Here is a 24,366-nt window from a genome sequence, read left to right on the forward strand (position 1 = left end):
CTCTCTTTAGATCTTTTTCTTTCCACTCTCGCTCCCACTTTAGCATTGCTCAATGGCGTCCCCACTCCCAACCTGGCATGGCTGAGTGGGGTCCCTCAAGTCCCTTCCCCTCTCCCTATTGCTGAATGAAATTCCGCTCTCAATCTCTCTCTGCTTAGTGCAATTCCTCCGATGGCCCTCTTGCAGAATGGAGTCCCCCCCCCAAATCCTCCACCCCCTATTATTGAGTGGAGGGCCCCCCTCCAAATTCCCCTTTTGCTTCCTTATATTACTGGGCTGAGTCCTGTCCCAAAGTCCACTCCTTCTCCTCTTCCACCCACCTCGCAGAGTGGAATCCCCTCAAATCCCTGCTTCCCCCTTGCAGAGTGAAGCCCCCCAAATCCCTGCTACCCCTCACAGTATGGAGCCCCCAAATCCCCTCCCCCACCCGGTCACAGCGAGGACCCTCCAAATCCCCTCCTCCCCCTCACATAGTGGAGTCCCCCCCAAATCCCCTCCTCCCACCTCACAGTTGGAGTTCCCTGGAATCCCCCCTCACAGCGAGGAACCCCCCCCAAATCCCCTCCTCCCACCTCACACAGTGGAGTCCCCCCAAATCCCCTCCTCCCCCTCACATAGTGGAGTCCCATGGAGTCCCCCTCACAGCAAGGAGCCCCCCAAATCCCCTCCTCCCACCTCACACAGTGGAGTCCCCCCAAATCCCCTCCTCCCACCTCACACAGTGGAGTCCTCCCTCACAGCAAGGAGCCCCCCAAATCCCCTCCTCCCACCTCACACAGTGGAGTCCCCCCAATCCCCTCCTCCCCCTCACACAGTGGAGTCCCCCCTCACAGTGAGGAGCCCCCCCCAAATCCCCTCCTCCCACCTCACACAGTGGAGTCCCCCCTCACAGCGAGGAGCCCCCCAAATCCCCTCCTCCCACCTCACACCGTGGAGTCCCCCCTCACAGTGAGGAGCCCCCCAAATCCCCTCCTCCCACCTCACACAGTGGAGTCCCCCCTCACAGTGAGGAGCCCCCCAAATCCCCTCCTCCCACCTCACACAGTGGAGTCCCCCCTCACAGCGAGGAGCCCCCCAATCCCCTCCTCCCACCTCACACAGTGGAGTCCCCCAAATCCCCCTCACACAGTGGAGTCCCCCCTCACAGCGAGGAGCCCCCCAAATCCCCTCCTCCCCCTCACATAGTGGAGTCCCCTGGAGTCCCCCTCACAGCAAGGAGCCCCCCAAATCCCCTCCTCCCCCTCACATAGTGGAGTCCCCTGGAGTCCCCCTCACAGCAAGGAGCCCCCCAAATCCCCTCCTCCCACCTCACACAGTGGAGTCCCCCCAAATCCCCTCCTCCCACCTCACACAGTGGAGTCCCCCCTCACAGCGAGGAGCCCCCCAAATCCCCTCCTCCCACCTCACACAGTGGAGTCCCCCCTCACAGCGAGGAGCCCCCCAAATCCCCTCCTCCCCCCTCACACCGTGGAGCCCCCCTCACAGTATAGAGCCCCCGCGGGGCGGGGCGGGGCGGGGCGGCGGGCTCGGGCTGCCGAGAGGAAGTGACCGCACGGGGCTGGAATGCGCCGCTGGCTGGGGAGCGCGTCCCGCCCGGCTGGCAGCGACCCGCGGCGCCGGAGCGGCGAGCGGGGCCCCGGCGAGATGCCGCACTTCACCGTGGTGCCGGTGGCCGACCAGGCGCGCGGGGACTACGACAGCCTGGAAGGGCTGAGCTGGGTGGACTACAGCGAGGCGGGCGGGGCGCGGGGCCCCGCCGACCCCTACGACGCCGCCAGCTCCGAGGGTGAGTGGGGCAAAGTTCCCGCAACTGCCCCGGCCGGCCTCGCTCCTCCCGCTGACGGGCCGCGGCAGGGGCGTCTCGTAGACGAGCGGGGTTGGCAGGGACCCGAGGAGGCCGGCTAGTCCGGCCCCCTGCTCACAGCAGGACCAAGCCCCCCCCCCCCCCCCCGTTTTGCCCCGGATCCCTCAATGGCCCCCCTCAAGGATTGAACTCCCCGGCCTGGGGTTAGCAGGCCAACGCTCAGAGCCCTGAGCCGCCCCTCTCCCTGGCGCTGTGTCTCGAAAGCGGTCCCGGGCTCCCCCGGCCAGTGCCGCTATGGACGGAGGGGACTGTGGTCGGGATGAGCACCACGTCCCGGGGGCCGGCGATTCCTGTCCCGGGCAGACAGAGGGTGGTGTCGCCTTAGGAGAGAGGCTGGGCGCCTGCAGAGCCCAGCTGCTCGCCTGGACCCATGTCTAGTTCCATCAGCTGGCGCTGGGCGCTCCAGTTCTCCGCTCCTGATGCTGAGAGAGAGAGAGAGAGAGAGAGAGTTAAAAACCCCAAGCCCGGACGACGCACCTCCACTAGCCAGCGGGTGGCCTGTTAGCAGCTCTTTAAAATCTCTTCAAAAGCAAAGGAGGACTTGTGGCACCTTAGAGACTAACACATTTATTGGAGCATAAGCTTTCGTGAGCTACAGCTCACTTCATGGGATGCATTTGGTGGATGCCTCCGATGAAGTGAGCTGTAGCTCAGGAAAGCTTATGCTCTAATAAATGTGTTAGTCTCTAAGGTGCCACAAGTCCTCCTTTGCTTTTTGCGAATACAGACTAACACGGCTACTACTCTGAAACCTTAACATCTCTCGTTTCCTTACTTTAAAAGAAAAGTGAATGGGACTGCTCCTGTTGCAATCTGTAGGGTAACACCCATTGTTTCATGTTCTCTGGGTATATAAAATCTCCCCACTGTATTTTCCACTGCATGCCTCCCGTGAAGTGAGCTGTAGCTCAGGAAAGCTTATGCTCTAATAAATTTGTTAGTCTCTAAGGTGCCACAAGTCCTCCTGTTCTTCCTGTGAGTAAAGTTACTCATTGCTTGAGTGTGGGCAGGATCATTATCCGCTCTCTTTCAGCCTTCCTGCTGTGCCCAGTATAATAGGACCCTGATTAGGCGTTGGGCCTTTTGGCCACTATAGTAATGCAAAATATTTTTAGGAAGCTAAGACAACAGTAAAAGAGCCATACAGTAATGGAAATGGTTCACAGACTTCTATATGCTTATTTATTGTTGGTAACTAAAAAGCTATGTGGATGGAATATTTGAATCTGGATTTTCAAATCTTTCCTTACCACTGTTGGCAAATCTGTCTCTAATAGTGAGGCTTGTGATGTTATACGCCATTGTAAAGATTTACTGGGTGAAAAATCTTGCCTAGGAACAGTGACTAACCATTCTAGCCTTTTGTATGTAGCCTAAGGATGCAATAAAAAAAACAAGGAGGAGTCTGGTGGCACCTTAAAGACTAGCAGCTTTGTTTGGGCATAAGCTTTCATGGGTAAAAACCCCACTTCTTCAGATGCGTGGAGTCAATGCAATGTTAGTACAGAATGTGAAGATGAATTCAGATGTCACGTATTTGTTTTTAAAATGACTGGTGATCAAAAGTTATTTTTGTTCTGTTTTCTTAGACATGACCTGATGTAATTGTGTAATGGGCTATTATGTAGAAGTGGTTTTTAAAATTAAATAATATGCTGTGGCTTACCACCAAATAGTAGTTATGGCTAGCCTGTCTGTGTTGCACTGACGTTCAGTGAGAGAGAAGAAATAATTTTAGTTACAATGGTTTTTCTCTGATGCAAAAAGACTGTATGGCCCTGCAATTAAAAAAACTAACCCGTCCTCCTGCTTCTGGCCCCATTCCCTCCCGCTCAAAACAACTTTTGCTCTCAGTCACTTGATGATAAATTTCGAGACAAAAAGTAAGTTTCTTAATGAGGGAGATTGTAGAATTTATTTTATGGCCTAATCCTGCACATGGAAGGATTTTTCATGATTTGTGATGGGAGTGTTAAAAGCTAACATGAGTAAATATTTAAGTGCTCTCAACTAAATAAACTTGTGATAGAAACTATAGCTAAATAATCTAATCTCATGTTACTGTTAGCTTTTCCTATTGTGGTTATGTACTCTCATTCCTTTGGTTTGACAGCTTTTTTTTAATGTAAAATCAGGGCTTAAATAGTGTAGCAAATACTCTGTGCATTGTCTCTGGGCTACTTTTACAGCTGCTTTTGTTAGGCATAACTGCATCTCATTAACAGTTAATTTATTTAAAGAAGGCGATCTCTTAAGGGGGAGGGGCCTACCCTGGGGGCTGATGGTGGAGAAATAGAATTTTAATTAGGCTACTGTTAACTGGTTGCTTCAGCCTTGTCACTGTTTAGCCTTTCTGGATGTTTCACTGTGACTTTTAAAAGGAAATGGAATTTAAAAAACCCAAGGTGCGTGACCAAAGTGGCTACAACAACCCTGCTAGCAACAATGGAATTTTAGACAGGAAAAACAAATAATAATCTAGCTCTATAAGTGATCAAAACAGTGAGGCTCCAGATGCAAGTGACCTTTGCATTCCAGTGTGCCAGACCAGGGTGTGTTATAATATCTGTGCACACTTCTGAGATGCTTAATTAGTATGCCATTGTAAAATGCCTTCAGGAGTAAAAATTCTTTCACAAGTATAGCAGGCGGATCTCCATTCAAAAACTGGCCATGGTATAGGAAGATCAAGCATGATTCTAGGTTTTTTTAGTACTTTCTAAAATGATTTATAAAGTGCACATGCTGATGGAGTTCAAGCTGTTCAGAACTGGATTTATCAGGCATCCAAGGTCTTTTGAGGGGCAATTTCCAAATACTAATCTTGGACCACTAAAAGAACACTCCCAATCCCACTCTCAATCCAAGACCAGCACATATTTAGAAGACTTCAAATACAATGTCCAACAGAACTATTCCAATGAAAGCAGCAATGGTATGGTAACATGTGCTTACATTCACGCACTCTCTTCTATCCTGAGGAATGGGATATCAGTGAGTTTCTCAGCTTCAAATAAATGTCTTTATTCATACACATCCTTCTTATCTGCCACATAATCTACAGTCTCTTGTGAGAACACGCTAGATTTTCTGCTTCTGGATTGGGAATTCCAAACTCAAATTCATCTTCTGCCATGATGATCTCCACTTGTTCCAAACTGTCCAAGCCCAGGTCTTTCATAAAGTGGGTAGTTACTGTGAACTTTTCTAGATCTCTCTTATCGTACTTCTTCAGGACATACAGAACCGATGTCTTGATATTCTCCTAGGTAAGAGGTGGTGACACAACCTTAGTGTACTAGAGATCCGGTGCTTCTTTAGCTGCCATTCAGCTGCTGCAGATGGTGCTAAGTGCTGTGGGACTGGAGCCACAGGTGGGGGGAGCTGGAGTAGGAGGTGTGGTGGACATGGGCTGAGTAGATACAGACCACCTTGATAGTCTTGTGGTTCAGGTATTGGTCTGGAATTTGAGAGATTGTGGTTCAGTTCCAGGCTCAGCTAGAGGCTTACTGTTCACTCTTGGGCAAGTTACTTTGTGTGTCAGATTCCCATCTGTAAAACTTTATTTTTCTCTTGCCTCCAGGCCTTCGTCCTTCTTGTCTATTCAGGTTGTCTGCTTCTCTACTGGGTTTTAGATTTCAGTTTCTCTTGTTGAACAGCTTGCTAGACAGGTGGGTCGGTTTCTGCTGGACTAGTTCTTAATCCTGAAAACCTTCACTCCTAAAGGCCCTATATGCTTTTTAGGGATTATCCTTCTCCTGCAAAAATAAATTTAAGGAATTAATCCATAAAATGTATTAGTCCTTTAGGCCTTGTCTTCACTGGGCAAAAAAGTGTGTTCTTACCTCATGTTAATGAATGTGTGGTAACTAACATGAGGTAAAATCCAAGTGAAGACAAGGCAGTTTGTAGTTTTAGCATGAGTTAGTCTTTACCTCAGCCCGCTATGGGGGAATGGAGCCTTGTTTGTACCTTCTCCACAGGATGGAGCAATTGATCACTTCCTGCCCCATGTTGGGGGTGAGTAGGAGTAACCCCTAGGACTACTAGGATTTACTGTTCCATTTGTGTAGAGAAGGGAAGAGAGCCCAGGCTTTTGGCTGTGTCCATCTTGCTGCACTTAGCCACTGCTGAAGGCAACTTCATTTCCCATTTGAAAAAGAAACCCAGCTGTCTGTCCTGCATACTGGCAGGCTGACACATCATGGCCCCAGGTGTGTTGCTTTTTAGACTATTAAACAAAAATGTGCCAAAAGGGCTACAGCTGACTTACATATACTCTGAAGCCGACAAATGTCTGGCGAAGGTTCTGTGTTAATATGGGTTGTGCTTCAGCAATATTTTTTTCTTTTGTTTTTAGCTGTAACATTTTCCATTTCTGTATCCTCCTTATAGTATTTATATGGGCTGGGTCACATCAGCAGGGCCTGGGCATAAAGATGATGAATGGCCTTGCTACCTCTACTGACATGCTGACATTTCCTCAGGACCCACAGCTTGGAGGCTTGAGGAAGGGGGAAATGCTTCACTCCCCATCTCCTAACCTTGTAGTTAGGGCCTGGGAAGTAAAGACCCACTTACCACTACTGTTTTCTGGGCCCAGCAAAGAGAAACTCCAGCTCTGGGGAGAAGTCACCTGGCCCTTTTTGCTCCTGCTGGGTTCCATCCTTTTGTGGTTGCGCAGAAGAGACAACAACTCCCTTTGTCTCTTCTCTGCTTCCAAGTGCCTCCCTCCAGCTTAATGTAGAGGTGTAGGGGAGCATCCAGTGGATGGGGAGTGCCAAGTAACTACTGTTACTACTACTGTTTTCTGGGCCCAGCAAAGAGAAACTCCAGCTCTGGGGAGAAGTCACCTGGCCCTTTTTGCTCCTGCTGGGTTCCATTCTTTTGTGGTTGCGCAGAAGAGACAAGAACTCCCTTTGTCTCTTCTCTGCTTCCAAGTGCCTCCCTCCAGCTTAATGTAGAGGTGTAGGGGAGCATCCAGTGGATGGGGAGTGCCAAGTAACAAGGCACATGCTGAGTGAGGGAAGCTCCCGTGAAAGAAGCGAAACTGAAACAGCTTAATGGGACTAAATCGGGGGGCCCAGATAATCTTCATCCAAGAATATTAAAGGAATTGGCACCTGAAATTGCAAGCCCATTAGCAAGAATTTTTAATGAATCTGTAAACTCAGGAATAGTACCGAATGATTGGAGAATTGCTAATATAGTTCCTATTTTTAAGAAAGGAAAAAAAAAGTGATCCGGGTAACTACAGGCCAGTTATTTTTGACATCTGTAGTATGCAAGGTCCTGGAAAAAATTTTGAAGGAGAAATTAGTTAAGGACATTGAAGTCAATGGTAAGTGGGACAAAATACAACATGGTTTTACAAAAAGTAGATTGTGCCAAACCAACCTAATCTCCTTTTTTGAAAAAGTAACAGATTTTTTAGATAAAGGAAATGCAGTGGATCTAATTTGCCTAGATTTCAGTAAGGCATTTGATACTGTGCCACATGGGGAATTATTAGTTAAATTGGAGAAGATTGGGATCAATATGAACATCAAAAGGTGGATAAGGAATTGGTTAAAGGGGAGACTGCAACGGGTCCTACTGAAAGGCGAACTGTCAGGTTGGAGGGAGGTTACCAGTGGAGTTCCTCAGGGATCGGTTTTGGGACCAATCTTATTTAATCTTTTTATTACTGACCTTGGCACAAAAAGTGGGAGTGTGCTAATAAAGTTTGCAGATGATACAAAGCTGGGAGGTATTGCCAATTCAGAAAAGGATTGGGATATTATACAGGAGGATCTGGATGACCTTGTAAACTGGACTAATAGTAATAGGATGAAATTTAATAGTGAGAAGTGTAAGGTTATGCATTTAGGGATTAATAACAAGAATTTTAGTTATAAGTTGGGGACGCGTCAATTAGAAGTACCGGAAGAGGAGAAGGACCTTGGAGTATTGGTTGATCATAGGATGACTATGAGCTGCCAATGTGATATGGCTGTGAAAAAAGCTAATGCGGTTTTAGGATGCATCAGGAGAGGCATTTCCAGTAGGGATAAGGAGGTTTTAGTACCGTTATACAAGGCACTGGTGAGACCTCACCTAGAATACTGTGTGCAGTTCTGGTCTCCCATGATTAAAAAGGATGAATTCAAACTGGAGCAGGTACAGAGAAGGGCTACTAGGATGATCCGAAGAATGGAAAACTTGTCTTATGAAAGGAGACTTAAGGAGCTTGGCTTGTTTAGCCTAACTAAAAGAAGGTTGAGGGGAGATATGATTGCTCTCTATAAATATATCGGAGGGATAAATATAGGAGAGGGAGAGGAATTATTTAAGCTCAGCACCAATGTGGACACAAGAACAAATGGGTATAAACTGGCCACCAGGAAGTTTAGACTTGAAATCAGACGAAGGTTTTTAACCATCAGAGGAGTGAAGTTTTGGAATAGCCTTCCAAGGGAAGCAGTGGGGGCAAAAGATCTAGCTGGTTTTAAGATTCTACTCGATAAGTTTATGGAGGAGATGGTATGATGGGATAATGGGATTTTGGTAAGTAATTGATCTTTAAATATTCAGGGTAAATAGGCCAAATCCCCTGAGATGGGATATTAGATGGATGGGATCTGAGTTATTATAGAAAATTCTTTCCTGGGTATCTGGCTGGTGAATCTTGCCCATATGCTCAGGGTTTAACTGATCGTCATATTTGGGGTCGGGAAGGAATTTTCCTCCAGGGCAGATTGGAGAGGCCCTGGAGGTTTTTCGCCTTCTTCTGTAGCATGGGGCATGGTTGACTTGAGGGAGGCTTCTCTGCTCCTTGAAGTCTTTGAACCATGATTTAAGGACTTCAATAGCTCAGACATGGGTGAGGTTTTTCATAGGAGTGGGTGGGTGAGATTCTGTGGCCTGCGCTGTGCAGGAGGTCAGACTAGATGATCAGAATGGTCCCTTCTGACCTTAGTATCTATGAATCTATGAAAGGCTGGCAGTTCCAGCAGGAAACCTGTGAAAGGGAGCTGATTGGAACTGAGGGGAGAATTGGGCCTGCGGGGAATGTTCCAGGGTGTTCCATGGCAGTTGTGAGTATGGATTGTGAGTAGGATGCTAACAGTTGGTGGGAGCCGTGACGCCAGATAGGATGTTATACTTTTGTGTAATTGGAATGCGTCACTTTACAATTTTAGTTGGTGATGGTCCCCAAAGTGTGTGTGTTGTTATATGGGCAATCCATGAGTACATGGAGGGGTTGTATGGCAATAAGTGTGCTGGCACATTGTCCATTTCCTCCATGTGGCCCAGTGGAATGATCCCTGCCACCAGGGCTAGAGTGGTGAAAACTAAGTACAGTTATTTTTGTGAACCTCTTGCTTTGGCAGCTTCCTTGTAAGAGCCATATTTAAATGCTGCTCCAAGTAGCTCAGTTTGACTGATCACGTGGATGGCCTAAAATGCAAGTTATGGTATGACTTTATCAGGGTAATGCTGACTCTCAACTGTAGTAATATTGAAATAACGGACAAAAAACACTGGTTTTGGTTTTCAGAATGTTCCTTGAACACCTGTCTCATGCAATAATACAGCTGTGAGACTTTGTGAGTCTGGGGGAACTTAATTTGATACCTTCCCTCCTTCAGTCCCTGTCTGTTTGCTTCATGGGGTTTTTTGCTTTTGAATGTTTTGTTTTGTTTTGTATGGGATGTGTTGCCATCTTATGGTGGTATAGCATTTCAACATTACAATTTCTTGGCAACACTAGTTATAAGCAAATAAACAAAGTGCAACACAAGTAATGCATTTTAACAAAAATATTTAACGTGATTATTTAATCCTATCAGTTGGTTAAATTGCTCACTTGTAAATAAAATAAATCCCTCTCACTGTTTGTGACTAACCATGACACCTTCCTTCATTTGGAGGAGGGATGTAAATGTGTGAGCCCTGCTTTGAGTGTCAGCAACAGTAAGAATGCACACTTGGCATCCCTCCAACATTTGAGATAAAGCTGGTGACTTGGTAGGGGGCTCATTTAAAAAGGGGCAAAGAAATGGTTTGAAAGATGATAAAACTTCTATCTTAAAGCTGATCTTTCATAAAGATTATTACTCTTCCCAATCCTCAGAAGGCTGAGCTGTTCACCTCTGTGATGTGCTTGACTTCTGCCAACACAAGTCTGACAACCTCAGATACATGCTCAGTAGGAAGCTGTTTATCTTTCAGTGATGTGTGTGGAATCAAGACTAATAAGCTTTGTTTTCTCTGACCTAGTTTGGGCAGTGACCACCTCTAGTTTTGCCAATGCACTTTCATGCTTATTTGCCAGTTGTATTACAGCTTTTGTTGAATCCATGGAACTCAGTGAAACAGTGCTGTAACCAGCCTGGAGCCCTCTCCTCCAGAGATGACAGGCTAGTAGTAATCTTACATGCTGTACTGATGTGTGGGGTGGCGGTCTTTTTTGTAGTAATAGGTTATGATGGCCTGATACAATACAAAGAACTTTGTTGCAAGCTGTTTTTTTTTAATGGTTGGGGGAACGGGAGAGTGAAATGATTATACCAAGACCATATATTTTCACTTTTATCTTTCCCCCAAACAGGTATTTTTTAAATATCTGATGACAATTTTTACTTTTAAATATAGGTTAAATTATTGAAGTAACAGCTCTTAAAACTTGGAACGCAGCTCATGTAAAATGTGTATGAAAATTCTTATAATGTATGTAGCAATTTTTTCATTCCAGAAAATTCCAAAGACTTGACACTTTGGCAGAGTCTGGAGACAGGAGAAAAATTGGCCTTTAAATGAAATTAGACATCTTAACTAGTGTGTACCCACAGAGTCTTTCTTGTATACATATATAAAAGCGCATTACTGAAATTCAGGTATTTCAGGGGCTGAGGATAGCAGCCATATGGATCAACAGAGTCCAATCCCCTACACAAATGTGTTTTTTGGCTAAATGAAGAGACAAACCTATTTTTACACACTTACCCTTGTCATTCTTCCATGTTATTCGAAAAATGTAGAATGAAGCCAAACAGGAGGCGTTGGGGTAGATTCTAGGAAGCAGCTCTACAGGGAAGCAGAGTGAAATAACTTAGGAATGTGGAGCACAGCGTTACTTCCAGTAATGGTGGAACTGACTCCTATGTGATTCCTTTACCACTGTCCAGTGATAAATGCTACTGGGCCTTTGTCTAAATTTACCTACTTTTCAGAGATAAAGGGCTGAATAAGTCTGCCAAGGAAATCACTTCAACCCACTTTCTTGGTGTCTTCATTTGTTAAGTGTGGATAACTATGCCATGTAAGGTGCTTTAAAAGCCTCAGATGACAAATATAGCGTGAGTTCTACGAAATGTTTATTATGTAAACCCTTGGATCAAGGAAGTTGAGATATTTCCAGCCTGATGCTTTGATCTGACTCATCTCCTCCAGCTACAAATACAATATGAATGTGATGCAGAGCCATGCTGTGTTTAGGTGCCAGAGTGATAAATACTGTAGAACCACCTTGTAAACATCCATCCAGGATATAAAATAACCTGTAATGGAAACTGAGAGTCTGAGACTAGATTGTATGAGGTTGAACTAAAAATCTCTCCCCTCTTTATGAAGTCAAGTGTATGGTCTGGCTTATGGGTAGGTGGCAGTTGTTATAGCAATGGTACCAAACTCAGGATGCAACATTCAGGTGCATAGGTCTGCAGACTTATGCTGATAAAGATAGGATTGTGACATGTGGAAAATCCAAAGAGTGGAGAACGGCTTCAGGACTTACCCAAAAATTGAACACAACTGAATATGGTGGAGGAGAAGGCATATTCATTCTTCTTGTGGTCTTCAGACAATCTGAATTCAAAGATGCTGCCCTGAGATTCTCATGGGAACTCCATGTAGGGTTTGCCCCAGGAGACTTGTCAGGTTTCTGAAGCTTTTCAGTAGTTTGCACTTTGTCATGCTTACTCTCTATATATAGCTGCTTACTTTAAAAAAACATGCCCTGTTTAGCCTGTTTTATACGCCTCTCACATATGGCTTCTGATTTCTGTGGCGCAGTAGCTGAGGCAGCTGCAGCTGTGGTACACTGAAGGACTCCCTTTGCTGGCTGCCAGCGGAATCCTTAGCTAAATTTAGAAGAACCTGCGCCTTTTTCTGGGTTCTCTGGAATTTAAGTAATTTGGAAGTGTCTAGGAAAGATTGTTATGATACATCAACATTAGTTAAAAACAACCCTCTGATATGTCTGTTGGGATGTGTGCAGTTTAAAACAAAAACTTCACTGCTCAGTGTTTATAACTGTGATTAGAAAGCTTAGCAAGGATATGCAGAGAAATGGATTTTCTAGTTGATTTTTATCCACAAATGACGACTTTCAGTGATTTGCTGACTAATGAGTGTTTCAAACAAGAGAAGTCAGACTCAGAGGGGTTCTTTAAATGCTGAAGCAGTGGGAAATTTACATCGAACAGAATACTTGTTCAGGGATCCTAACTCAGCTACTGGTGTCCCCAACTTGTCTTTTCCCACTTAATCTCTGCTTCATATAAAACTTTATTCTGTTCTCCCTCTCTCCTCCAGCTTGCTTACCAGTGTTTGGCTTCATTAAAAGTAAACAGTAGCATCCTTTCTCCTTTTCCCCACTCCAACAACTACGTTTCATGATTACGGTTTTATTGATCTTTTAAAACTTGGCTTTCGCAGTGAAGCCCCATGCTAAGTGGAGATTAAGACACTTTGCAGCCCTATTGGCCAGCAAATGCAGCCAGGCATAAACACCATTCACTCAAGTTTAAAAAAAATCCCTACTGCTCGTTATTTTCTTTTTTAGTGTGTGTAACGGAATGGGGGACACTCGGTGTCACAGAGAGGTAAAGACACTTTGTGGTAAGTTCTTTTTAAATATAAAACTCCAGGATCAAGCTAACAACTTAAATTTATCTTGACAAAGTCATTCAAGATAGCTTTTCCAAATTTAATAAGCAGATTTCTTTGTAATGCAGTAAAGCATATACCACTGTTTCTGTTAGTGCAACAGACTTATTTGATCAATGTTTTTGTTTTTTTTTTTGTATTTCTGTTTGATTTGGCTGGCATCATCTTTATTTCTTAATTGTTCCTCTTTAATAGTGAGCTGAACATGAATAGTGATGGATACAATTAGTTTGTTCTCTGTCTTCTTTATGACAGACTAGTGAAAGGTATCAATGCTATTATTGTATTATAGTTTTCCCCTCTTGTTATTCCTCAGGAAACATATATTTTGCCATGTATGTAGAGAACTCTGTACAATTAATTCTGCCAGCTGTGGTAGACATTATTTGAGTGTTTATGGCATATTAAGAGAGACAGGATGAGTGAGGTAATATCTTTTATTGGACCAACTTCTGTGGGTGACAGTGACAAGCTTTTGAGCTACACAGAGCTCTTCTTTAGGTCTGCTTATGGTATATGCAGTCAAGTAAATTCTTCCAGAACTGATGCTTTTGAAGCAGGCAGCAAAACAGAATGCTGTATGTGAGTATTCTAAGTCTTGTAACTTAATTAATTTGTGAATGTCTTTTCTCCATCCTGTTTTTTATGTGTAGGAGTTTTCTAATGTTCAATTAAAACACTATGGCTCAGTTTCAGACAAGAATGTATTTTAACCTTCTAGATCGCAATGTTAAGTTTTCTCTATGAAATAACTTGCCTTTGCAAATATTTACAGTATAGAGGTCTTGATGAATGAGGCTTTTCTTTAGCTATCAGATTAACTGTAGGAAGCAAAAAAAATCCTCTCAATTGATGTCTTAATTTATAATTTGTAAATTCTACGTCCCTAACTCCTTAAGAGTATGGACTTGTCCTCAGTATAAAAAAAAATTGGAGAAACTTTTTAAAGATGTTGTTCCCATGATTGTTACAACATCACTTGTAAAATTGCCTATCATAATCTTATTTCTGTATGTTTTCTGGTTAATAAATTTTTTCATTATAATTTAAGCACTACTGGTAAATGTTGAAGACTAGATTCAATTATCCTGTTGAAGAGAATAAGGAATCTTCATAGTAGTCAAAAACAGCCATATTTGCTTATTCTACAAATGCTTTATTGGCTGTATAGAGGAGTCCTCAAGTGATTTTTGTAAGCAAAATAGCAGCAACACTACAAAGGCCAGTGTGCTATGGGGAGGGGTTTGTTATCATACAGAATATCATAAGAAGGGAATCTCTTGCCAGGTGTGTGAAACTGCTTCCAATCACTAGCCTATTTACATGAATCTATCAGACTACACTTTATAAATGTGTGTAAAATATAATGTTAAATTGGGCATAAGATTTTTTTTTTGGTATAGTTTTTATCTTGCATACTTCAGAATCTTTTATACATGTGCTAATCTTTCTGCCTCACAATTAATCCCAGTTGTTATGGAACAAAATCACAAAAGAGCAACAGCAGGAACAACAAAAGCTTCAGTTTCTTAGAGATGGGCTGTTCTTTAACATCCAAGTACCAAACTTTGCACTTTGCGGTAGTCGCTCAGATGGACTGTGGTTTTGGCTCCTTTCAAGCCAATTACCAAAAGAGAAGTCTACAGCATCTAGAGCACGGATACACTAGAGAGTTTACAGCGGCGCAGCTGCACTGCTGTAAACTCTCTAATATAGCCGCTCTAAGAGAGCTCTCTCCACTCCAGCCCCCGTGAGCGGCAGAAGCTATGTTGGTGGGAGAAGCTCTCCCATCCACATATCATCAGTCCAGTTTGGACAGTGCTTTTATTCACCCCCCTGAGCAACATAATTTATGCCGATAAAAGCTGTAGTGTAGACATAGCCCTAGAGCTCTTTGCTGCAATGTTGTTGCTAATGGTAGGTGTACCTTGGGGAAAAAATGTTATATAATGCATTTCTCCTCCCCTATGCATGAAACGATGATTCTGTAGATCTTACAGAGTGAATATGTATTACTGTAAGTATTTCTGCTCCCAGTCTGCTTACAGACTTTATTCTTTAGCAGGTTTGGTACATGTTAGTGGAGTTTGTGGATACTACTGTCACAGTTCAGGGCAATTGCACCTGTATTTCCCCTCATTGGTTCAGCAAGGCCACTCGCTTTCAGCTCCCCAGCTGTTGGCTTTCTTGGGTGGAGACTTCCTCTTACTCCCTTCTGAGTGGGCTATTTCCTGGCTGCACAGTTCCCTGCCTTTACTGTGTTATTCCCTGCAGAGACAGGCTGCTTACTTTCTTTTCAGAGTTGGTTAACAGGTGTAATTGCTCCAGTTATAAGTTAGCACGCAGTTCTTTCTGTGCAAGCCTCTTTTATTCTTAAAGATAAAAGCACTACAAAGCTACATGCATGCTAATCAGATTACAAGACACCCTCTCAGCATTGGCTCTGGAAGGAGCAATCCTTCAGCATCCTAGCTACAGGGTTTCCTTTGTAGTCAAAAGTTCATCACAGCTTCAGCTCAGAACTAGTACCCAGTCTATGGGGCCTCAGTAGACCCAGTCTTTCCAACCCTACTCTAAGGATTGGGGTGCTCCGTGGACCTGGGATACTGTCCATTGCTAGGTCAGGAAGAAGGCACTGAGCCAGTTTAAAACCAGGCTATTTATCCAAAAATCCTTTTAGGCTCTTGGTCACTGGAGAATCCAGTTTGAACTGTCTTCCTCTCTGGAGGGTGTGCGTGTGCGCACTGATAACAGAGGAAGTATATTAGCATTCCCCTCCTCCTAGAGAAGGGACATATAATTCCACAATAACACATGTACAATTTTAATACAATGGACCCCCTGATTCAATAAGGTTTAACTTTATTGAATTAAGTTCATTCAGGATGTTACAGGAGACAGTTACACTTAATGCTTATCAATATAATTCCGTAAGCGGCAGAATGATAATCTGTTCTCTTGTGGACTTCAAGTTATCTACCCTGATGTCCATACTGGAAGTTTCTTTATATTTTTTGTATATTGATATTGATCTATATTTGTAGGGTTGTTTTTTTTTTTTTTTTTTTTAGTAACTGCTGCCTAACTCAGTGGATTCTGGCCCCTGCTGTGTGGTAGGGATTTAACTTTTGTAATCATGACCAGTGTGGGGCTTGGAAGTGCCAACCAACCTTTTACCTGCACACCTGTTTGTCAATATATGCCCTCCTTGAAGGGCAGCTGCCTAGAACAGTGTGAGGAATCCATTTTCATGGAAATATTTGGCACTACAAAATGTCATGCTGAGTTTCGGATGATCTTTTAATCATTGTTCTGCTCTGTATGCCCACAGGCATACATTTGCTTGGCCGGCAGAGTGGAAAATTAAGTGGTAGCAGCCTTAAGAGTTAAAGGCTAAATTATTAGTTTTTGCATGGATGTATGGAAAAGGATTTTCTTTTTGGTACCACTTGCAGGATTCTGAGGTCTTTGCTTGACTTAAAAGCTATTGCTACAGTTGCACTTGTCTCCAGATTGTTCCAAAGTTGCTTTGATTGATAACCATGCTAAGTTGTATACGCACCTCAAGGCTCATTACTGCATGATGTCTGAACCAGTGGTGAGCATTTGTCATTATTGTCACACTTATATACTATTATGTACTATTATAGGAATGAGGAGAAATAGTGTTGTAGCTATTTGACAAATGCTGAATTTTTACCAGTGATTGCTGTACTCAGATGGATGTGACAAGAGGGATGGTCTGGTGATTAGGGCACTAATTTTGGACTCCAGAGACCTTGCTCTACCACAGTTGTGCTGCACTATGCAGGGTCCATGCCACCACCAAAAGAGATGGTGGAGACCAAAAAGCAGTGTGTGGAATTCTGGGAATTTTAAAAAGATGTGGAAATTACGGGATGCGGAAAGCATTATGGGATGGAGAAAGTGGAGTGGTGGGAACTTGATCATAGCTCTCAGAAATCCTTGGGCGAACCACTGGTATCCCACAAAGCACTGCAAAAATGTCCCACAAGGCATTGAGCGGATGGCAGTGGGTTCACACTGGGATACCTTTCCCTGATGCACTGCATTTTACCTTGATGCAAGCACTCATGGTGAGTAAGTGCAGTGTCAGTGCAAGCACCCAAGTATATACATGCCGAAGTGATATACAAAGGTCAGCGGCTGAACACCGACGTAACTCACGTTGACAGAACTTTATGTTGTTGACGTGGCCTCAGATGTTAACACAGCTTATCAACATGTGTTTAAAATATAACTTTTTTCTAATGAAGACAGGGCCCTTGGATTTCAGTGCCTCATCTCTGAAATGGGGATAATAGAGGTTTTTCTAACACTTAGAAGTATTGAAGATAAATCCGTTAGAAAAAGATAGCATCCAGACGTCTCAGTCTTATGGTTTCATACTGCTGCCCATCACCATAGTATCAGAGCAGCTTCAATGTAAATTCAGTAATCATAGTGAACTGGATTTTACAGAGTATCCATCACTTCTGCTATTTTATGGGGGGGGCTAAGTCTCGGGTGGGGTTGGGGGTGGGGGCAGGTTTAGAGTTTGTATTTTGGGTCTTATTCCTTTTTTTCTGTTGGTGGGGGTTTATTGGGTAAAACAGGGTGTTGGTGCTGAGAGCCATTCTTATGGCGGAAAGGATTTTTTGAAGATGATAGTTTTGCAAAGTGTTTCCTAAACACTCTGGATTTGCTTGATCTCCTCTAGAAATTTGTTCTATAGTTGGGTCCCCTCCATCAAGAATGCTTTGTTCCCAGATCTCACATACTTTGTCCTGGTGATGTGCATTGTCCCAGAGGAGTGCAGCTGTTGTGTTGGTTCACAGATCAAAATTTGGTCTTCAGTATAACTGGGGCTCAATCCATTAATTGCTTTGAAAACTAGGACTGAAGTTGACTGGGAGAGATTCAATAGTAGTGGGGGCCATGTAAATACCTCTGATAAATAGATGAAGCAGATATATGTTTAAATAATACAGCATACTGGTTCTACTGACGACTTTAGCTTCTCTTTTATCACAGATGAAAGAGGTCCGACTTTCCCCCTACAAACTAGCTGCCACTCTCCGTCTTTTTGAGGTCCCTACTTACAGCCCAGTGCTTTTTCTTATTCATTTTTTATTAAGCAGGTCCTGTGTATGAGAAGTTACTTAGGGCATCAGACATTGTCCGAAAAAAATTGTTAGTTTCTAAGGTGCCACAAGTACTCCTTTTCTTTTGTCCAAAAAATATATCTTTAGGGGAGTCAGACCATTGTAATTTTGCCTTTCATCTCCATTTCAAAGACAAAATGCCATTATTACATGCCATTTGAAGTAGTTTATTTTGCTGAGCTACGGTCACTTTCTGAAAAGGCAGACTTGTTGAGGCTTGCTATTGCATACTTTAAATTGCTGCTTGCAGTAAGAAATAAATTTTATACCTAGGAGCCACACACTTTTATAGCAGCCCCACCTTGTGCTGAGAGCCTGTCTGTGCTTCCAAGCTAAACAGCCTTGAACTTGGGCAGTGTATGCAAAGACCATCTCCATGGAAACTCAGGGTGTTGCCCAGGTAATCAGTGGATCATTATTAAACCAGACCTCAAGATAGTGTGCTCTGCTGCTGCTGGTACCATCTTTCAGAGAGACACGATGCTTATGCAGTCTACCTTTTGTCTTTCTTAAGGCACTCAACTAGCCCCGTCAAATTCAAGTCTGGTAATTCTGTCTTTCAAATGCCTTCTTCGGCTTCTAGTCTATTAACTTTCTGGCCTAGATTGTCACTTAGTGTTGCTGTGTGCTAAATAGCTGCTGTTTAACTCCAGCTGTGGCCTTCATTTAAAATGGTGTGTGAAATCATCTCTGTATAGCTTGTATATAAGTTTAAATTTGAAAAGAACTTTGGGATGAATACTGCTCCCATCACAAAAAGCCCCACCCCAATTATAAAGTTATGCTACCCTAGCCACAAGCATCCATTGCCAAAGGGCTGCAGCTTTCTCTTGAGAACCAGGCAGTCCTCTGAAGATGGAAGAGCTGCAAGGACCTAAAATGACCAGCCTGGTGGTAGAAACCATAGCGTTTAAACGGGTACTTACCATATGCAGAGAGAGAAAGCTAATAGTAATAAATCATGGGTGACCATCAGTTGGAGCAGTATCCATTCCACTTGTCCTCTGTAGGGCTTATATATTTAGCAGTCAATGTGATAGCTTAATTTAAAAAAAAAACAACCAAACAAAAAGAAACCTTCCCTTGATGGTCCTGGCTGGATGAATCTTATTTAAAACAAATTATTATTAATTTATCCTGTGGTGGGGATGTTTCCCTGGTGGTTTATGTGGAATGGTTTAGGATTAGAGCCACTACGTAAACGTGAACTGTTATTTGAGTGCTTAAGACTGCACAGAGGAAGACATGATCCCTGCCCCAAAGAATTTATAATCTGAACTTGGTGAGCTGGACCTGCTTTCTGTAGTGGATATGGAATATGGTGTTCTTCCCTCAGAACATCTTTGCTAATTATGGAGTGCTCCCTGCAATTTCCCTTTAGCTTGGCTGGCTACAGTGAACAATCTCTTCTAGATGTTAATTGGCACAAAATGTAACAAGGATTAGCTAAAACAATGTTTTCCCCTTTGGAGGAATAGTAGTGAGCAGCTACTCCATTTTCCAATTTATATAACTGGATTGCGGATCTGAGGTTACTCATGGGTGGTGGTTTTTTTTTTTTTTTTGGTCATATAAAAGGGAAAATACAGACAGCTTGGGGAAAGACTGAAACAATTTTATTAAAAAAATTCCAATATCTGAGTCTACTATGATGGAAAATACATTTTTCTGATTGGAAATCATTGAACTGGAAGGGACCTTGAGAGGTCATCTAGTCCAGTCCCCTGCACTCATGGTAGGACTAATAATGTAGACCGGGATGGGCAAACTTTTTGGCCAGAGGGCCACATATGGGTGGAGAAATTGTATGCAGGGCCATGAATGTAGGGCTGGGCAGGGGTTGGGGCTGGAGTGTGAGGTGTGGGAGGGGGTATGGTATGCAGGAAGGGGCTCAGGGCAAGGGGTTGGGGTGCAGGAGGAGGCTTAGGGCAGGGGGTTGGTGTGCAGAAGGGGTGTGGCAGGGAGCTCAAGGCAGGGAGATAGGGGCTTAGGGCAGGGGATTGGAGTGTGGAGTGCAGGAGGGGTTCTGGATCTGGGCTTTGGCCCGGCACTGCTTACCTCGAGCGGCTCCAGGATGGCAGTGGCACACAGCGGGGCTAAGGCAGGTTCCCTGCCTGCCCTGGCCCCGTGCCGCTCCCGGAAGTGGCCAGCATGTCTGGCAGTGGCTCCTGGGGGTGGGGTGGGGTGGGGGAGGTGGCTCTGCTGCGCGCTGCCCTTGCCTGTGGGTACCACCCCCAAAGCTCCCATTGGCTGCGGTTCCCCGTTCCCGGCAACTGGGAGCTGCGGGGGAGGGTGCCTGCACGCGAGGGCAGCGCATGGAGCTCTCTGCCTCCCCTTCCCTCAGGGGCCGCAGCGATGTGGTGCTGACTGCTTCTGGGAGCGGCGCGGGGCCGGGGCAGGCAGGGAGCCTGCCTTAGCTCCACTATGCCACGGGGCTGGCAATCCCGTGGGCCGGGTTGAAAGCCCTGACGGGCTGGATCTGGCCCACGGGCCATAGTTTGCCCTCCCCTGATTTAGACCATTTCTGATAGATGTTTGTGTAACCTGCTCTTAAAAATCTCCAGTGATGGAGATTCCACAACCCCAGTAGGCAATTTATTCTAGTGCTTAACCACACTGACAGTTAGGAAATTTTTCCTAAAGTCCAACCTAAACCTCCCTTGCTGCAATTTAAGCCCATTGCTTCTTGTCCTATCCTCAGAAGTTAAGAAAAACAATTTTTCTTCCTCCTCCATACATACTTGAAAATTGTTATCATGTCCCCTCCCCTTCTCTTTTCCAGACTAAACACACCCAATTTTTTTCAATCTTTCCTCATAGGTCATGTTTTCTAGACCTTTAATCATTTTTGTTTCCTTCATTCCTCTCACTGTTAAATATTTCTACCTTCAGCTTCTAGGCACTGGATGTTATAAACTACCCTGCTGAACCATCCCTGAAAAATAGGGGAATGTAATACATTGGGGCATAACTGATGGTGCTAATGACTTCAGGACCATCCGTATTACAAGGTGCGAGGCTGGAGAGGAAAACCTGTGACTCAAGTGTGGGGAGGGATTTATGTGATGAAACAAAGCTGGTACTTAAAACTTACCTCTTCCTTATGCATACTGACTAAAGCTTGAATTATGCATAGGCACTGTTTCTCTCACTTAAGGATTGAATTTTGTCTTGTCTTTAATGGTTCTCCACTAGGATTTCCCAGGAAAAGAGACTTCTCCAATATTTGTAAGGTCACGTTGAACTCCAGAGTTCATTTTTGCCACAGGAAGATGGTAGGCAATGTGTCTTCTGACTATAAGTAGCTTGGGACTTTAGCAACAGCATTTTCAGTATGTTAGTGACATTTATATAGTTCATCTCTGTTGAAAGGATTATAGTTTCAGGACTATATCAATGTCTGCTTAGTCTTCCTGTGAGAAAGCATATTGCTTTATGAACCAAATCAATTCTGTGCAGTGCAGCAGCCAGCAGTCAGTGTGTCCCTGGAAATAGTGAACAGTTCCTTTGGAAGTACAGTATTACTTGTTTTAGTTGTTCTTCAGGGCTGCCTATTAAATCATGTGCTGATTAAATGTCATCTGAAGACTAGAGAAGAATGATCAACCAAATTACAGAAAATGGCAAAGAATTACTGCTCAGGGGTAAGTATAAAATGTGATATTAATACGATGAAGGGGTGCAGTGCTCTGAAGGCATTGGTGTGGCTTATTTATGAGGAGTAAAATAGAGAGACTTGTTGAATCACTAATCACAAACATTTCAATGACTAAATCCCTTGAGTTGTGCAGTTCTCACTGTCGTTGCTATGGCTGTGAAGGTATTATCACAGTCTTGCAAAATACTGGGAAAGGTGGATTCTGTGATTTCATAGGGCTGGTGTTACACCTGCATACTAAACAAATCATAAAAAAAAATCTTAAGGAATATTGAACTGGAAATTGCAGTTTATATATTTCAAAACATATTGGTGGCTCATTTTTAAACAGTATTTCATTTGTAAATTTCTGGTTTGCTTGTACTAAATCCTTTTCAGATGCAAAAGCTGTTGTTATTGGCCATAAATTATTCTTACATGTTTTATATGCAGTGTCATGTGCAAATTGAGTTGTTCTTAGTCAACCTTTATTTTGCCAGGTAACATCCTTTAAGTATAAAGTCTTGGTTATAGTGGTAACCCAGCATTGAGATGGATAACGTTATATTGTAGGCTAAAAGATGTGGTGAACAATTCTGTCTGTTTAAAATATCTATAAATGTTAATAGCTTGTTTTTCCTACTGGGCTTTAAGCTGTTGTGGTTCATGGAGACACATCTGTGAAAATGATGTACAAGAGTAAATGTATCAGTGTAACCTCTGGAATTTAATTCTGTGTTTAAAGTACAATGTGATTCCTTTTGCATGCTTAAAAGCAGCCCAGGTAGAGATCAGAGATCCCAGGCCGAAGTCTACCCTATCCTATACCCTGTACAGCTGCCCTTGGTACATGGGGTATAATCCAGGACAGATTTGGCTTTTCCCAGTGACCGTGTCTTAAAATAGAGGATAAACCTGGAGTAGCAGTCAACAATTCCTCAACAGCTCCTCCCTCAGCCTTCTCCTTCAGGGAAATGGGTTCTGAAGTCCAGGATGGTGAGCTGTTGCTGAACTCAGAATGGCTTCTTTTCCCCCATGCAGTCATGTCACTGTCAGTACTTATCTCAGTATGTATAGCAAATAAAGTTGTATTCTATAAAATAAAATCCCATTTTTATTTCCTGCTGTTTACAATTTGATATGTATTTAATGTAGTGATTTAAAAAAATAAAGCATTAAACCCTTTATTCGCTTCAGTATGCTAGACCTCAACAGGAGTCTTTGATCTGTGGAGCCTACAGAGATGAATCACCAAAAGCTTGATTGCCTTAAGATGTAACTTAATTTATATTTTTCAATTCTGAAAAAATATAAACAGGTTAAAAATCTAATCTTACAGCCATTGTAACAGCTTTTACATTTTTAAAGAAAAATGCCTCTGACAATTTAATTATTGATCAAAATGCAATTGAAGCAAAAATAAATCAATATTCCTCATCAGATTTGTGAAGTAAGCTGTTTATGGAGATAGTGTTAATGTGTTATAGTCAGAAACTTGCATTATGTAAAACAGTTTAATGCAAAAACTATTCACCGTTGTCTAGAGAGAACCAACCATATTTTTCTAATAGATTCTAAATTCTATTCTCTTATAGCTTAGTCACCTTGGAATCTTATTTACATAATTGGATTATGATTTCTTTTGCCTTTTAAAGCAGTTTAAAGCCAATAACTTCATAAATAAATAAAAATAAATGTGATTTTTCAATTGTGTAGTTTACATTTGGAAATCTCTGAAGAAAATAGAACAATTGCTAATTGAATAGTTTGCCATGGAACTTTACCAAGGCTTTGGGAAATATGTTTATTCAGTAGAAGTCCTCATGCTATTCTCTGTAGTAATGGAACCAGAAGAAGTTTGGTAAACAAGAGCAAACAGTTAAAGGACAGTTCCAATTCCAGTTATACCTTACAGTACCACGATGTGTGACTATTGTAAGTATATTCTTCAAATGGAGTAGGTCATCACACTTTGAATCTGTGAATTACTGTATCTCTTTACGTAGGCATGAGGTTAGCATAACATTGAGGTGCACTGGTATTTTTAAACAATAGGCTTGAATAATTTTGTAGTGTCAAAATATTCCACAGTATGAAGACCAAGACATTTGGCATACATACTGGCAAAGATTCAGGGTCAGATTCTGCTATCTTAATAGTATTAAGCAGTACTGTACTCATCAAGTAGCTCCACTGAAGTCAGTGAAGCTGTTTGTTGAGCACATACTACTTCCTGTGAGTATGGGAGCAGAATCTGGTCTGCGGATAAAGATTTTTGGGAGAGTGTCTGTATCTTCCTTCATGTCTGCAAAGTGCCTGATACAGGACTGAGGCTAAAATAATCATAAATACCAAGATCCTCTGGTAACTGGAGGGGGACGGAGAAGATGGAGATAATCAGTTCTATGCCTTTATCCTTTTACTTTTAAACCAAACTTGGAAAAAAATCAAGTAAGGAGAAGGCTAAAACAAGGCCTAAAATTAGTGGAAATTAGCTTCTAAATTGTCCCTTCTTATTGAAACTAGAGGTAGCTATTGCTGCTGGCTTCAACAAATATGTCACATGTTCCTAGCTGACAGCTGTCAGTCACTAGTGCAGACATGAGTTCCCCATCTTGTGCCTGGAATCTACATATGCAGTCCTTTCACATTGTAGACTGTAGGAAGTTGCCTTATCAGGTGAGTTTGGAAGGGACTCCTTGTAATTATGACATTAGAAGCTTTGCTAAGCTTGTCTTAGTCTGGACTTGTCTACACTACAGAGCTTT

General features: G+C 43.2%; 1 protein-coding gene across 4 annotated transcripts in view; it reads left to right on the forward strand.

Moving 5' to 3' along the window:
• The first annotated feature begins 1,501 nt into the window (after positions 1–1,501).
• SLC12A4 (solute carrier family 12 member 4) overlaps positions 1,502–24,366 on the forward strand; it is a 74,251-nt gene continuing 51,386 nt past the window's right edge. Inside the window, exon 1 of one of the 4 annotated variants that reach the window (XM_038368228.2) lies at positions 1,502–1,786. In XM_038368228.2, the coding sequence (XP_038224156.1) occupies positions 1,564–1,786 (223 nt within the window). In that variant the 5' untranslated portion in view covers positions 1,502–1,563. Of the gene's footprint in view, positions 1,787–20,754; positions 21,606–24,366 lie in introns of those variants that run through there. The other 3 variants (XR_006275161.1, XM_038368231.2, XM_038368229.2) reach the window with 3 other exon arrangements.

Source organism: Dermochelys coriacea, chromosome 12 (assembly GCF_009764565.3).
Source record: "Dermochelys coriacea isolate rDerCor1 chromosome 12, rDerCor1.pri.v4, whole genome shotgun sequence".
NCBI lineage: Eukaryota > Metazoa > Chordata > Testudines > Dermochelyidae > Dermochelys > Dermochelys coriacea.